This window comes from Molothrus ater, chromosome 13 (genome assembly GCF_012460135.2).
Source record: "Molothrus ater isolate BHLD 08-10-18 breed brown headed cowbird chromosome 13, BPBGC_Mater_1.1, whole genome shotgun sequence".
Lineage (NCBI taxonomy): Eukaryota > Metazoa > Chordata > Aves > Passeriformes > Icteridae > Molothrus > Molothrus ater.
In genome coordinates, this window is record NC_050490.2 from 2524462 (window position 1) to 2537443 (window position 12982).

The following is a 12982-nucleotide window of genomic DNA, read 5'->3' on the forward strand; positions in this document are numbered from 1 at the left end:
GGTGATAGTCTTTGATTTATACACATTTTAGATATGCATTAGGTTGTTCTGTAATAACCAGTCTCTTTATTTTACTTGATAATATGACATGCTTGAAATGTCCTTATTTGTACTGTTAATAGAGCTGAAATTGATGCTTGAAAATGTGCACAAAACCATTTCTGGCTGGGCTGATAACTTCTAGAAGGGGAGCAGTGCAAGGTCTTGGAGTTCTCTTTAGGGATGATGGATACTGAAGCTCTCTGGAGGGAGGGTGTTTGGGCTCTGTGTCACTCTCCTGTGCCTGCTGTAATTCCCTCCTGTCCTTTGCCAGGGTGTTTCTGCAGGCAGCACTGGCATTTGGAGGAGGCTGGGTGCCAGCCTGTTCAGTGCACTCAATTATTCACCAGTCATTAGTGTAATTATTCCTCTTGCTGCCCTGCACAGCAGTTACAAGGCAGGGCTGATTGGGTGTGGTTTTCCTCTTGCAGAAGCCCAATGTCTACATGACAGTAATATTTTAATGGGACAGGAACAAGGGATATACTTGTCACCTGGTGTGAAGTCCATCAAATACAAAATTGCATGTCCAGGTTTGTTTCCCATTCCCTACCAAAAGGGAAAAGGGGTAGGGAATCTGCACCTCCTTGCTGGTTTGACTCAACAGCTGTAGAAACAGTTCTGATAAAATGAGTGCAAGTCTGTGTAGAGGCAAGTCTTCAAAGCCCTTAAACAAGAAAATGGTGAAAACACTGGAGGTTTCCCATTCTCCCCCACTGCTGTATGACTTGTGTGCTGCTATTCCTGTATCAGATCCCACCAGACTATTTTCTCTTAACTTGAGGGAGTTCAGGTAGCTGGTTAAAAATACCTGCAGCAATTGGAGACTGCAGTTAGACTTCGAGGTATATCTTGTTGGGAACAAGAGTGAACAAGTGATTACTAAACTCCTCATGTCTCCAGACTATCTTTTCTTCAAAGGTGGCTTCTGCAGAACCCTTGGAGGAAAACGTTTTGGGGTATAAAGAGACAAAATTACTTCTTGTAGCGGAAATCCCAGCTTATAAAGTAACGTGTTGCCAGGGCTGTGTTTTGTTGGCTGTAAAACTAAGTAAGAATAAATGAGCAGAGTGTGGTAAATAAACTGCGAAGTCATCATTAAAAAATGATCCCAGCTAGAAGAGGCTTGTTGGGAAAAGGATGCTGGCAGGTTTTCCAAGTGCAGATGCAGGTTGTGCCAGCAGAACAAAGTGCTTTTGCAGGTAAAGCTGCTTTTTGCAGGGAAGTGGTACAAGCCACAACCACATCTGCGCTGGGGCTGCTGCCAGCGTCAAGATGCTGCCAAAGATTACATCCCCAAGCCACTGCTGCATTGGCAGTGGTTTCCTGGGCCTAAAGAGCTTCATAAGATGGCTATTTTTTTTTTCCATGATTGAGAGTTGTAGACTAAGGCATAGGCATTACCAGAATGGATTTCCTGCCTGTTTGTCAGGGTGACATTGGGTGTTTGAAACATATTTTGTCTGTGATGGGGAGATGAAGTCACCCTGAGGAATGTGTTTTTTTTCTTTCCTAAAATACTATGGAGTGTGGTGATGCTTCTGTGCAATGGGAAGACTTCCTCTTTGCCCCAGTGGAGAGGGAATGGGTCATAAAAGTGGATGTTCCTTTGAAGAAGGGACAAAATCAGAAGCAATGAAGGACAGAGAACTGAAGAAAAGTACCAAGTGCTCACCTCACTAGGGCCTGGAAGAGGAAAAGAAGCTAGAAAAATGTTAAGGATTTTTTTGTTCTCCAAAAATACTCATGTAAATCATCCCTGGCTAAAAATTCTTGTGCCGAGCCTATTTTTCTCAGTAGTCACACTGCTGATGAAAGGGTTAACACTTGCATGCCACCAGTGACTATGTATCCAAATATTTTTGAGGTAACCTGGCCATTGCCATGAGAGAAGTTATTCACTGGGATGGCTTTTGTTTACTTACATTGGTAGATCTTTAACTTGCAGGAGTTTGTGGGTGCCACCCCATTGTACTCATGGAAGAAGTTATCATCCCTTACCATTTTCTTTTTCCTGTCTGTATATTTGTTGGAAAATGTTAATTATAATGTTCTGAACTGGAAGTCAGGACTCAGGACAGGCTGCACAGGGCATGTTACTGTGAGATTTTTGCATGGTGAGTTATTTCCCCCAAATACCCGTGAGTCTGAGGATTTCTGGGGATTTCTCCGTTCACAGTCAGGTTATCCTGTGATTTTTAGGAATCAACAGTGTCTGTCTTGAGGTGATCCAGAGTTTGGCTGGATTATATCTTCTGTACTAAACAACTCATGTGTCTTTGTGCCCAAGCACCCTGTGATAGGTGTTCTCCAGCAGTGCCCAGTAACAAAAGCAGCTCAGATCACCCAAAACCTGAGACATAACCAGCAGTGTTTGAGAGACACATTGATGCTGAGCATCCTTGGAGGCTGATCCTCTGCTTGCACACTGTCTGAGGAGGGGACACCCTTAAATCATCATCTGGAAGGACAATTTGAGAGCCCTTTGCTGAGAACTTACAACAGTTAACTGAGAAAATCAGTTGTTTTCATGGCACACATTTGAGCCTACAGACAGGTCTGCCATGGAAATAGGCTGTGGAAAAAAGTCCCCAAGTTATTGGGAATTTACCCTTCCCAGTACAGCTGTGATGCTGAGTATTAGAATAATACCTTCATCCTCCTAGAGTTTGTCTGATTTCTTCTAAGCATTTGAAGTATACCATGGTATCATTATTTCTTCAAGTGCTTCTGATACTTCCTCCACTCATTTGCTCATAGCAGTATCCTAACACTGCCCTGGTTTGGCTGATGCCTCTGAATGTGCTTAAAGCAGCAAAAGCAAAGTTCTGTTGTGCTAAAGATGTGCAAAATCCATGAAATGCTGGGTGCTGTTAACTGGGGAATCATTCACTGGCCAGAGCTGAGGTGCCTGTTCCTTACACTGCATGAGCTGCTGCAGGAAGGAGCCAGCAGAGCCAGCAGTTTTCCTCCCTGGTGTGGAGGAGCAGTGCCACTCTTGTACAGATTTATAAACCCCAGGATGTGGGTACAGCCCTTTGGGTGCCCCTGGCTCTGGGCCAGGCCCTGGCAGTGCACATGGTGGTGAAAGAGCTGAGTCAATGTACCAGTACATATTGGAAAGAAGGAAAAGAGCAGGGAAAGCTTTTTTGAGACTCCAGAAGACTTGTACAAAATGATGTAAAGGAAGAAAGCAGATGTGCAGTTCATCTTTCAGCTTTATTCCTTTAACATCCATTCTGCCTGCAAACAGGACAGTTTCTGGAGCTCACATCAGCAGACCTGTACCTTCCCAGAAATGCACAGTTCATTCAGGAGTTGAGTCACTGAAGACAGCACATGAAAAATGTGCTTTGGGTTGTTTCCTTTTGTCAGCTTGATGGGTAGCTGGCCTGACATATGCCACTTCCAGTCTTTCCAACATTGACTAATAAAAGAGTGTATTTCTGTCAGGCTCACGTGGCTACATTGAGGACACTTGGTAGTAGATATTGGCAGTATTCCCACAGTTTACTATCAGGATCTGCTATTTGGTAGGCCAGGTGAATACAGACCCCAGACCTTGGGGTGAAGAGGGTGAGGGCCTGCTCTTCAGAGCTGGTGAGATAATGGAGAAAAAAATGGGACCTTTGACTGTACCTGGCATCAGAGTATACCCCAATATGCTTTACAGTCTTTGGACAAGAAGATTTGGGGGTCTGTTGATTGGGGAAGGCCCAGCTTTAATGTGTCTGACACATGGCTTTTGGCAGACTGAGACAAACAGATTTCTTGGAAGCAAGTCCCTGTTGTCCAGGTTGTTCCAGCTCAGCTGTCTGGTGACACAGTGATCCTGTCTGTGTTAAAATAAACCTGCCACCCCCTTTACCCAGTCAGTTCCTGTGTCTGGTCACTCCTGCTCCCATCACTGACTCCAGTGGCAAGTCCAGGAGCCAGTGCTTGTGTGAGCTTGTGTTACTGCTGAATAAATATTTTCTGAACTGGTCTGGTCTTGCCCAGTTACTGCCCTATTTCAGATTAAAATCGTAATCCAAGTTGCTGTCACTTCATCTCACAGGCAGAAATAGAGCTGGTGCATAGCTAAGCTGTTCTGGGTGTCCAGAGTCTTCCTTGGCCTCTCTGGAATCTTGTGCAGGGGGAGAGATGTCTGAACTGTGCTCTTGGGCCAAGCCGTGGTGTTTTGGTACTTTCTGTCAGTCACTGCCTTCATTCAGTGTAGTTCTTTTTCTGTGGCAAAATGTGCCTTTGCTTTCCTCTTGAAGCAGCACAGTGTGTTTTATTCAAGCCAGGCATTAGTGAGTTGTTATATTGGTCTGAGAAAGAACTGAAACTGTCCCTGTGTGTAGTCTTCTTGAGACTGTATAGAACTGAAAGTATCTAATGATGTTCTTTCTGCCTTAGGGATGCTTGTGATTTGGAGAAAACCCAAGTTTTGTGTCTGATAGTGTTGGAAACATTTGTGACCCATATATGACATGAGTTCAGTAGCTATGTGGTGGGGTGAGAATTTCAATAGGATTGGGGTTATGTTGGATAGAGGAGGAAAAATGGAACCTGGAGCTCTGGAAGAGCAGTGGTGTCAAGAGGGAAGTGGGCTCAGATATTCTTTGTGGACCCTGGTTGTGGGAGTGGTGTTCTGTTGACCAGCAGGGAAGGTGACCATTTGTGATGGGGACACCGAGGTCTGGTATTGATTCCTGAATATCCATTTCTGTTTCATTGGGGTCTCATCCTGTCAGAGCAGCTCTGTGGCACTGGATGTTGACTAAAGGCTTAACTTGAGGGGGAAATTGGTGATTACCAGGGACTTGGATTTTACCTGGATGAACACACAAGCCCTTTACATCCACGGTAGCCAAAACTTGCAGGGTTTTTGCTCTCCCCTCGTGCCCAGCCTGGCTGCAGCACTGGGGGCTGTTTGCTTCCTCCTCAGCTGATGGGGAGATATTACAGGGCTGCTGAAATAGTAAACTGAGAGAATTATATGGAAATGATGCCATCACCTTCTCCTACTCTTTTAAGGCAAGTCTTTGCAAATCCTTGAGTGGGAGGCTCAGGATTGAATAAAGCCGTTGTGCAGCGTACGCTGGCACCCATGTGCTCCCACCCAGCACTCAGCACAGCAGCTGCAGTTGCTCAGCACAGACTCCAGAAACCAGAGCTGGAGCTTGTGTTGTCTACCCAGCTTTACTGAGCTTTTGTTCATATGTTGGGATTTCTTGTGCTGGGAGACACCAGGAAGAAAGAAACCCTCTGGGTGATACTGCTGTTGTGGGCAGTAGAACACCAGCTCAGGATCTGTGGGTCCTTCCTCTTTAAGGATGGACTTTATTCTCCAGAACTAGCAAAAGGAAGTAGAAACCAAAGTGTTCTTCAAACTAAATGCATAAAATAACGGTTAGCATCTCTCTGTGTCCTGTCATCAACCCTAGCTCTCCTGCTATGGAAGTGAGCATAGCTGAAATCCTCCAAGAGGCCTTCCCTGGTCGTTTTTTGTGTTGAGCTGGTGGTGGAGCTTCTGCAATCGTCTGAGAGCAGCAGGGTGAATCCATGCCATCTTCTTTTATTTTGAAGTATTACAGTGCAAATTCAGTTTTTGCATTTCCAAATTTGCTAATTCATCCCGGAATTGTTGCTTTAGTATTTTTTTCTGCTTTTAAAAGCTCTATTAGACAATGGCTCTTCATTGCAGCTCCTAATCATTAACCTGAAAGCTTTCCAAAAGGCTCTGAGAAAATGTAAAGCAGCTGACTGCTTCATTTCTGTCTCTTGAACCAATTAACTGAAGTAATAGAGTTTTCGCTGAAGTTGCTTTTTATTATCTTCCCCTGCTAGAAGAATGTATGTTCATCAGAGCTGGAAACAGTCAGTCAAGTGCACGTAAGTTACTACAAACTGATCATCAGCTCAAGCTACCATTGGGTGCCATCAGGTAATGGTACTAATTCAGTAAAACTTAATTTTCAGAATTAGGAGATGATGTGTGAAGGGAAGTTAACGAGATGAAGAAAGATGGAGGGAGCTGAGGAGATGATGGGTGTCGAACTTGAAGGCTCTGTGATAATGGGAAGTTGTAGTGAGGTGGCAAATGCCAGATGGAGGACAGCAGATAACAGCAGTCACAGAGAGTAGCCTGGCTTCTTGTGGAGTTGTGTGGAAATGGCAGGAAACTGGTACATTTTCAGGTGGTTTAGAGTTCTAACTCCAGTCTTCTGATACGGCTTCAGTAATATGTAAGATACAAAGACAATCCCCTCCGTGGGGTACAGAGAATGAGCAGATCTGATGCTGGTTTTATCTCTGAGGGGAAGGTGAGAACTGTCTGAGACCCCACCAGCGTGTCCCAGTGCTGTCCCTGTGAGCCCTGATATGGCCAATGGCAGAAATGTCCATGGTGTGATTGTGTCCCAGACCCCAGGGGATGGCAGAGGGAGAGAGCACGCGTGGGTTGGCAGATGGAGTCCTTTAGCTGCTGTCCTCTTCTGACAGCAGCCCTCTCATGTTCTGGCTGTAATTGAGCCAGGGAATATTCGATTACACGGAAGTTTTCCAGCAGCTTCTCAGAGTGCTCAGTTGGTGGTGTTTAAAAACCAGCAAGTTTGAGATCATGTCCTGGAAGTACTCAACACTTGGATCTCGTCTTCTGTGCTGGCTTCCTGGGAATTTTAGTAAACTGCTAGAAATGAGGTTTTGTGCTTGTAAGATTTCCTGTAATTGTCTCCTGGAAGAATGGATGTGAATGGATCTCCACAAATGAAGGTCACTCAGTCCACTTGCAGAACAGTGCAAACCTTTTGCTGACAGTTGTACTGCAATCTGTTTTAGCAGGTTAAAAGCTGACTTAAGACACTTTCTAGCTGTATTTTTATATCTGTGATTAGCTGTGTGGGGCTGGGAGAGAGCAGAGTGTCCAAGGGGAGCAGACATCAGGTTATTGCAGAATTTTGGGCTGGTGCCCTTGGTTATTGTGTGATGAAGCAGCTCTTTGGTGCCTGGTGTTGGTCACAGTCTCACGGTGGGGTTCCTTCTCCTCTCCCCACTGCTGTTAAACACCACCTCTGGGTTATTTATCACTGCTTCTCCCATGGCACAGAGTGCATGTGGCAAGCCTTGGAGATGCTGGGCAGCAGGAGTTTCCACTTGGTGCTCTACTGTTGCAAACACTGGGGGTTTGGCTGGTTAAATATTGACAGTGGTGATGTGTCCCCAGGTGCACCTCACTGCAGCAGATGTTTGTGCTGCTTGGCTTCACACCAGCAGTAGCTTGTGGTGGCTCTTTGCTCCTCCACCGAGCCAAACCCTCAGTCTTGTCAGCTGATGTGAAACCATGGGTTTCTTGTGCTGGGAAATGTAAACCCAGCCTTGTGTCCCCATGGAGTACAGCAGTGGACATTGCTGAGGTTGGAACCCTCTACAGACTTCTTAGGCTTGGGCAAAGTCAGGGTTTCTGGAGCATCTGCTTGGACTCACAACTGCAAAGCGATTGTGTAAAAACCCAACTGGAAGTGGCATCAATTCCTTATTGCTGTAAAACCCTCTGATATTGGGATGGAGGTGCTGCAGTTGGGATGAAAACTTTTGGAGTTCAGAAGCTACCATGGGTAGAAAACAAAACCATCCCTGATGTGGAACAAAACCAAACAAAGAATTTATCAATATCATCTCTCCAGGAGAAAAGCTCAGTTCTCCAGCAAAATCCTAAGTTGTTCTTAAATGGTTTTATTTGCAGTAAATGCTGAAACTGAACCAGGAACTGATTCCTAGCATGTGAGGAGAAGCCGAACTGTAGAATGTGCTTTTCTTTGTAATAACATCAAGAATTAACCATGCAGCTCGTCTTGATGGATGGAAACATGAATGGATCAAGTGTTCCCAACTGTCATTCAGCAAACTGTGCTGCTTGGAAATTCTGATTCAAGCTAATGTTCTAATAATATTTAATTTATAATTCATTTACGCATTTAAGTGCATCCAGATTCTTCCTTCCGATTCATACTTTCCTATTTTGACAGCAAAAAGAATTCTAACTCTTATCACTGATGAAGCTTCCAGCTGAATTAAATTCTATTAAATTAAGGAGTTTTATTTGAATTAATAATGCTTCTTTGGTGAAGTCCAGACCTTTGTAAGGCTGTATCTCCTGCTTGCATTGGTGTGCTGGAGCATGGCAACCTAGATAAGGACAGTAAATGCAAATACCTCCAGTGAAAAGCTATGGTGGAGTGGAATTTGTTTGAAGCATATGTGGGACTTGGTTGCTTTGTTAGCTCAAAAAAAAAATAAAATTCCCTGCTGAAGGACTGAGGGTGTTTCTCTCTGGGCAGAGCTTTATTTGGAATGTTTTGTTAGGAAATCTTTTGAAGTGCCCAGAGAATTTCAACAAAATGGCTGCTTTCCTCGGGTTTGTTCCTATCTGGATATCAACAGGCTTGCTGCCCTCAGCTCCAGGCAATCCAACATGTAAAATTTAATAGGAGGCTGCTGTAAGTGAGATCTGCTGTTTCAGCTTTCATCAGACCACGTTTGGAGGAGAACGTGTTGGCTGTTCCCTTTGCTCTCTGTCCTCCCTGGCTGCTTTCTGTAGGAAAATTCATCTTTGTAAACAGAAAATAGCTTTAGTAGGAGCGTGTTCTCTCAGCCTAAGGAGTAATCCCGTCTGAGCAGCAGCAGAGCCTGTTCATAACTAATCTGTGTGGTGTGGTCGTAGGAAATAATCCTGTGTGCCAAACCAGGAGGCAGACAGAGCCCCTGACTTCCCAGTGCTGTGTAAGCCAGGATTTGGACATTCCATTAATTTTTACAGAATGAGTGTCCAGAGTGATGGCTGAGGGTTGGTGGAAAGCTGGAGTGGAACTGGTGTTGAAATAGCAAATGATTTTGGTGGTGTTTTAACCCTGAGTGCCTGAGGTACAGGGCACAGCTCTCACTGGGCTGGGTGCTGTGGTTTACTCCTCCAGCCCTGCTCTGCAGTAACTGCGAGGGAAGTCTGTGCATTCCATGATGGTGTGCCTGGTCTTGGGCTGGAACAATCCTTCATGTCAGAACTTTTGTATTTTACTCTGATTTGCCCCTTAGTTGCCTTCCTCCCAGTGTTCTGTGCTCCTCCAGCCCAGGTTGTATCCCTGTTCAGGGATGAGCAAGGGCAGGGCTGTGTTAATTCTTGCCTTCTGTGTCTGGGAAACAGCCAGGGGAGGTTTGAATGCTACATCTGGGATGTGGCAGGCAGTGAAAGCAGGCAGCCCAGCTATTTCTGGTGGGAGCTTGTCATGCTGCTGGCGTTTCCTTTCTTTTTTAAAATGTTCAACCAACAGTGCTGGAGGAAGCTGGAGCCCAGCAAGGCAGAAGAAGGTGATAGCTCACAGAGTCAACAGTAAAATCCTAAATGATGTCCAGTTTTGTACCCTAACCTCGCAGTGCTGGGATACCTGGGGGCTCTGACCTAGGGAAACTTTTGGAAAGCTGCAGTGCCTGCGTGTTGGGAAAATGGAGAAGCCACAGATGAAACCCTCTTGTCCTTTCCAGCCACATCTCCTTTGGGGAGTGGTATTTGCTGGATCACACTTAATAATCACTGCAGACCACTGGAGTTTCTTACCCATGAACTGTAATTCTTCCTTCAGTGCAGGAGAAAGCTTCTGTCTTTTTAAAATCAGCCAAAGACCACTACCTCAGCTGCCTCTTAGCCTATTAAGTGATTAACAGGTATTCCCAGAAGCCTTAATAAGTGGCCAAGTGGGCTGCTGTGGTAGAAGATAGGACAAGACTTTGGGCTGATTTTAATTAAAGCTCTCTCAATGCCTTTGCTTGAGAAATGGAGAAAATTGTGTTTCTCTGTACATCTGGCAGATTTCTGGGCTGAGTGAAGACTCCTTATGTTGAAGGGCTGTGTGCTTTGCCATCTGAAATTCATAACTGGAGAATTACAGGGGCTGGTATCATAACCAAGATAATCTAGAGATAAGATTGGCTTATTTACTAAAGTATATTTTTATCTTTGATTAAATTGCTCCAGGAATTATGTCTAAGTGAGCTTTTAAGAACTCCTTTCAAGTACTCCTACATAGTACAGCCAGAGTTACAGAAAAGGCTGTTATGGAGATCCAAATACAAAATTACCTGAAAAGATCAGAAACTAAACCCCACAACCTTTGGGTGAAGGAGACCCTTAAATTCCCATAGAGCTTCTTTGTTAGCAGGACTGACTTGAAAGGGTTGAGCTGCTTGCTCCCCTTGCAAGGCTGGATGAGGGAGGGATGTTGTTGGAGGGCTGGTGACATGTGGTTGTCAGCCAGGCACCTGGTGTTGCTGCAGGGAAGAGCTTGGATCCCTGTCACCTGAGGACTGCTTCAGATGTGGGCCAGAACCACAGTGTCACCATGCAATACCCATTTCTGCTATCTCCTGCCCCATACTGTGTGGATCTGCTGTCCCAGCTGTTCATGGGGTTCCATCAGGGATCTGCTCAAACAGCTTCTAAAGCTGCTTTGCTTCACATGGGCTTTGTAAGCTGGAAAAAAATTCTTAGTTTGGCCTTAAACAATCTGTGCTGGCATTAATAAGAGTCAGAACATACTGTAGAAGGAGAGGAGTGTCGCTTTTTGTAGTATAAACCACAAGACTGGTTCTTTGTGCTTATTACATTGTCACCCTAGGGCTTTATTTCAGTGAAGGTTTTGGTGGTGGTGCTGGTGAAAGAGGCTGTCCTGCTTTCCCCTTGTGCTAATGCAGCTGTTTGTGTGGTCAGGCAATCAAATAGATTGGAGAACTGATTCCATGAAAAACACAACCTAAAGGAAAAGAGAAGATCAGTTTCTGAGTCATTATTTGCAGCATAAAATGGCTGTAGTGGTATGGGCTGATGAGGGCAGGAGATGCAGGGATGGGGTGGGATCTCTGCTGTGGGTGACAGCATTGGCTTTTGGCAGCATCGGGTTGTGGCTGTAGCTGCAGGGCTCAGGAAATCACATTGCTGGTTTATGTCCTACTTTTCAACAGCTTCAGAGCGTCCATTGAACGTTGGCCCTGAGGCAAACTTCCATTTTTGTGTCAAATGGCAAAGTACACGCAGCCGCTCTCAGGGCCCTGCTCTTGTCTCCTTTGCATGTAAATGGTCCTAAAACTGAGCCTGGAGAGTGGATTTTGAGAGCTAAAACGTGGTTCTGGGGTGTTACAGAAGCCATATGGTCTGGTGTGTTTCTCATATAATCAAACTCTTGGCTGATGGTTCAGATTTAGTTGGAATAAAAACTTGTACACCAGTGAAAATCAGCTCTTATATTCCACCTTCCTTCTGACTTTTCTGGACAGTATTTCTTTCCTTAGCTGTCCTGAGTTTTTTTTTTTTCTGGATTTGATGGTGCTTCAGGAACTTCTGAGGTCTTCCAAGGACTTTGTCATCTTACACTGGCAGCCAGTTGTGTTCTAGGACAGTTTTCAGCCCAAGTGTTTTGATGGCCAGGACTGGATTATTCTTGCTCTGCAAGTAGTGTGGAGATTGTGGCAAAAATGGATGTGATGGGTAGAAATCAGCCCTTTCTCCATTTTACAGCCATCCTGGAATTGCATTGTGTGGGCATGCTGGATGTAGAGATGTTGGCACTGTGATAGGTATAATTAGTCTGGTCCTTAAATCTTCAACCAAATTCTCATTTTATTCAGGTGCTTGGATTTATAGAGTTGGGGTTTTTTTTTCTTTAAAATTTGTCTATCTGTCAAGTCCAGCTATTTCCCAGTCCATGCCTGTAAACCTGTACTGTCTGAACAGATGATGTTATCAGACACCCTGATTTTCCCTATCCCTATTCAAAGCTGTGCCTCGTGTTCTCACTCAATGATTGTTTTTCTCTTCTTTCTCCAGAACCCAGCGACTATCACTCGAATACTGCTTAGCCATTTCAACTGGGATAAGGAGAAGCTGATGGAGAGGTAAGCAGCTGCAGAGCTGGAAAAAATGTTTGTTCCTGGATCAAGTGAGGATGGATGAATGCTCAGTGTGTGGCAGGAGGATCTTTTGTGTAAGCTCAAAATGTTCCCCCTTTCCCAGCTAAGGGTGACTTGTGACTCATTGTTTTAATATTACTGATGCCTGGTTAGATTTAAAGTTGTGGAAGTTATGTTGCCCATTGGAAAGAAGGATTTCCAGTTTGAACATGTACAGGCTTTGGGCAGGCTTTGGAAAAAAGCAAGAAGGAACAGGTTCTTGTTATCTAGCAACTGTTTTGGATTTGGGTTTAGCTGTTCGTGCCTGTCATGCTGGCATGTGTATTCCTGACATGTTGATTTGCTGCTCTGGCCAAGGCTAAATTGTTCCTGGCTGATAATGGTCCTGCCTTGTCTTCATCTCCACAGCTCCAGGTTTTCTTTAGGGTGTGTAAATAATGGCTTGAATTTTGCCTCTCCCTCCCCCTCAGAGCAGAGTGTTTTATGGTTATTTCCCATCTCTGATTCCCAGCTCTTGGAATGTTGCTTGGTAAAGGTACTTCTCAGTTTGTTGTTATACAGTGAGACCAAATCCAGCTGCATTTGGTTCATTCCAATGCCAGTTTTGTATTGAAGAGAATTGAGGGAGCTGGAGAATTTAAATTCCTTTAGAAGCTGGGAGGAGAATTAATCTGGACCAAAAAGAGCAGTAAAAGCTGTACAGGGACTTGCTGGTTGTGCTGGTCTTACTTGGTGTGAAGTGACCAATGGTGTGGAGGGCCTGGTAGGATCATTAGTTGACTTTTCCCTTAATCACCCTGATTATCAGGCAAAGGAAATGGTATGGGAAGATGAGATGTGCTTGGTAAACCAGGAGCAGTTGTTGGTGCTCCTGTGAATTGATAAATGTCCCTTCACTGACCCTGGGGCTGAGCCCCTGTAGTTTGGTACTCTGTCACCCAGGGAAAGAGGAGCAAAGGTTTTCACACTGTCAGTAATTATTTTTGAGTATAAATATTTGTGC

General features: G+C 44.8%; 1 protein-coding gene across 1 annotated transcript in view; it reads left to right on the top strand.

Moving 5' to 3' along the window:
- Positions 1–12982, top strand: part of ARIH1 (ariadne RBR E3 ubiquitin protein ligase 1) — a 51673-nt gene that overhangs the window by 9756 nt on the left and 28935 nt on the right. Inside the window, exon 2 of the mRNA XM_036389562.2 lies at positions 11897–11964. Coding sequence (XP_036245455.1) covers positions 11897–11964 — 68 coding nt within the window. The remainder of the gene's footprint in view (positions 1–11896; positions 11965–12982) is intronic.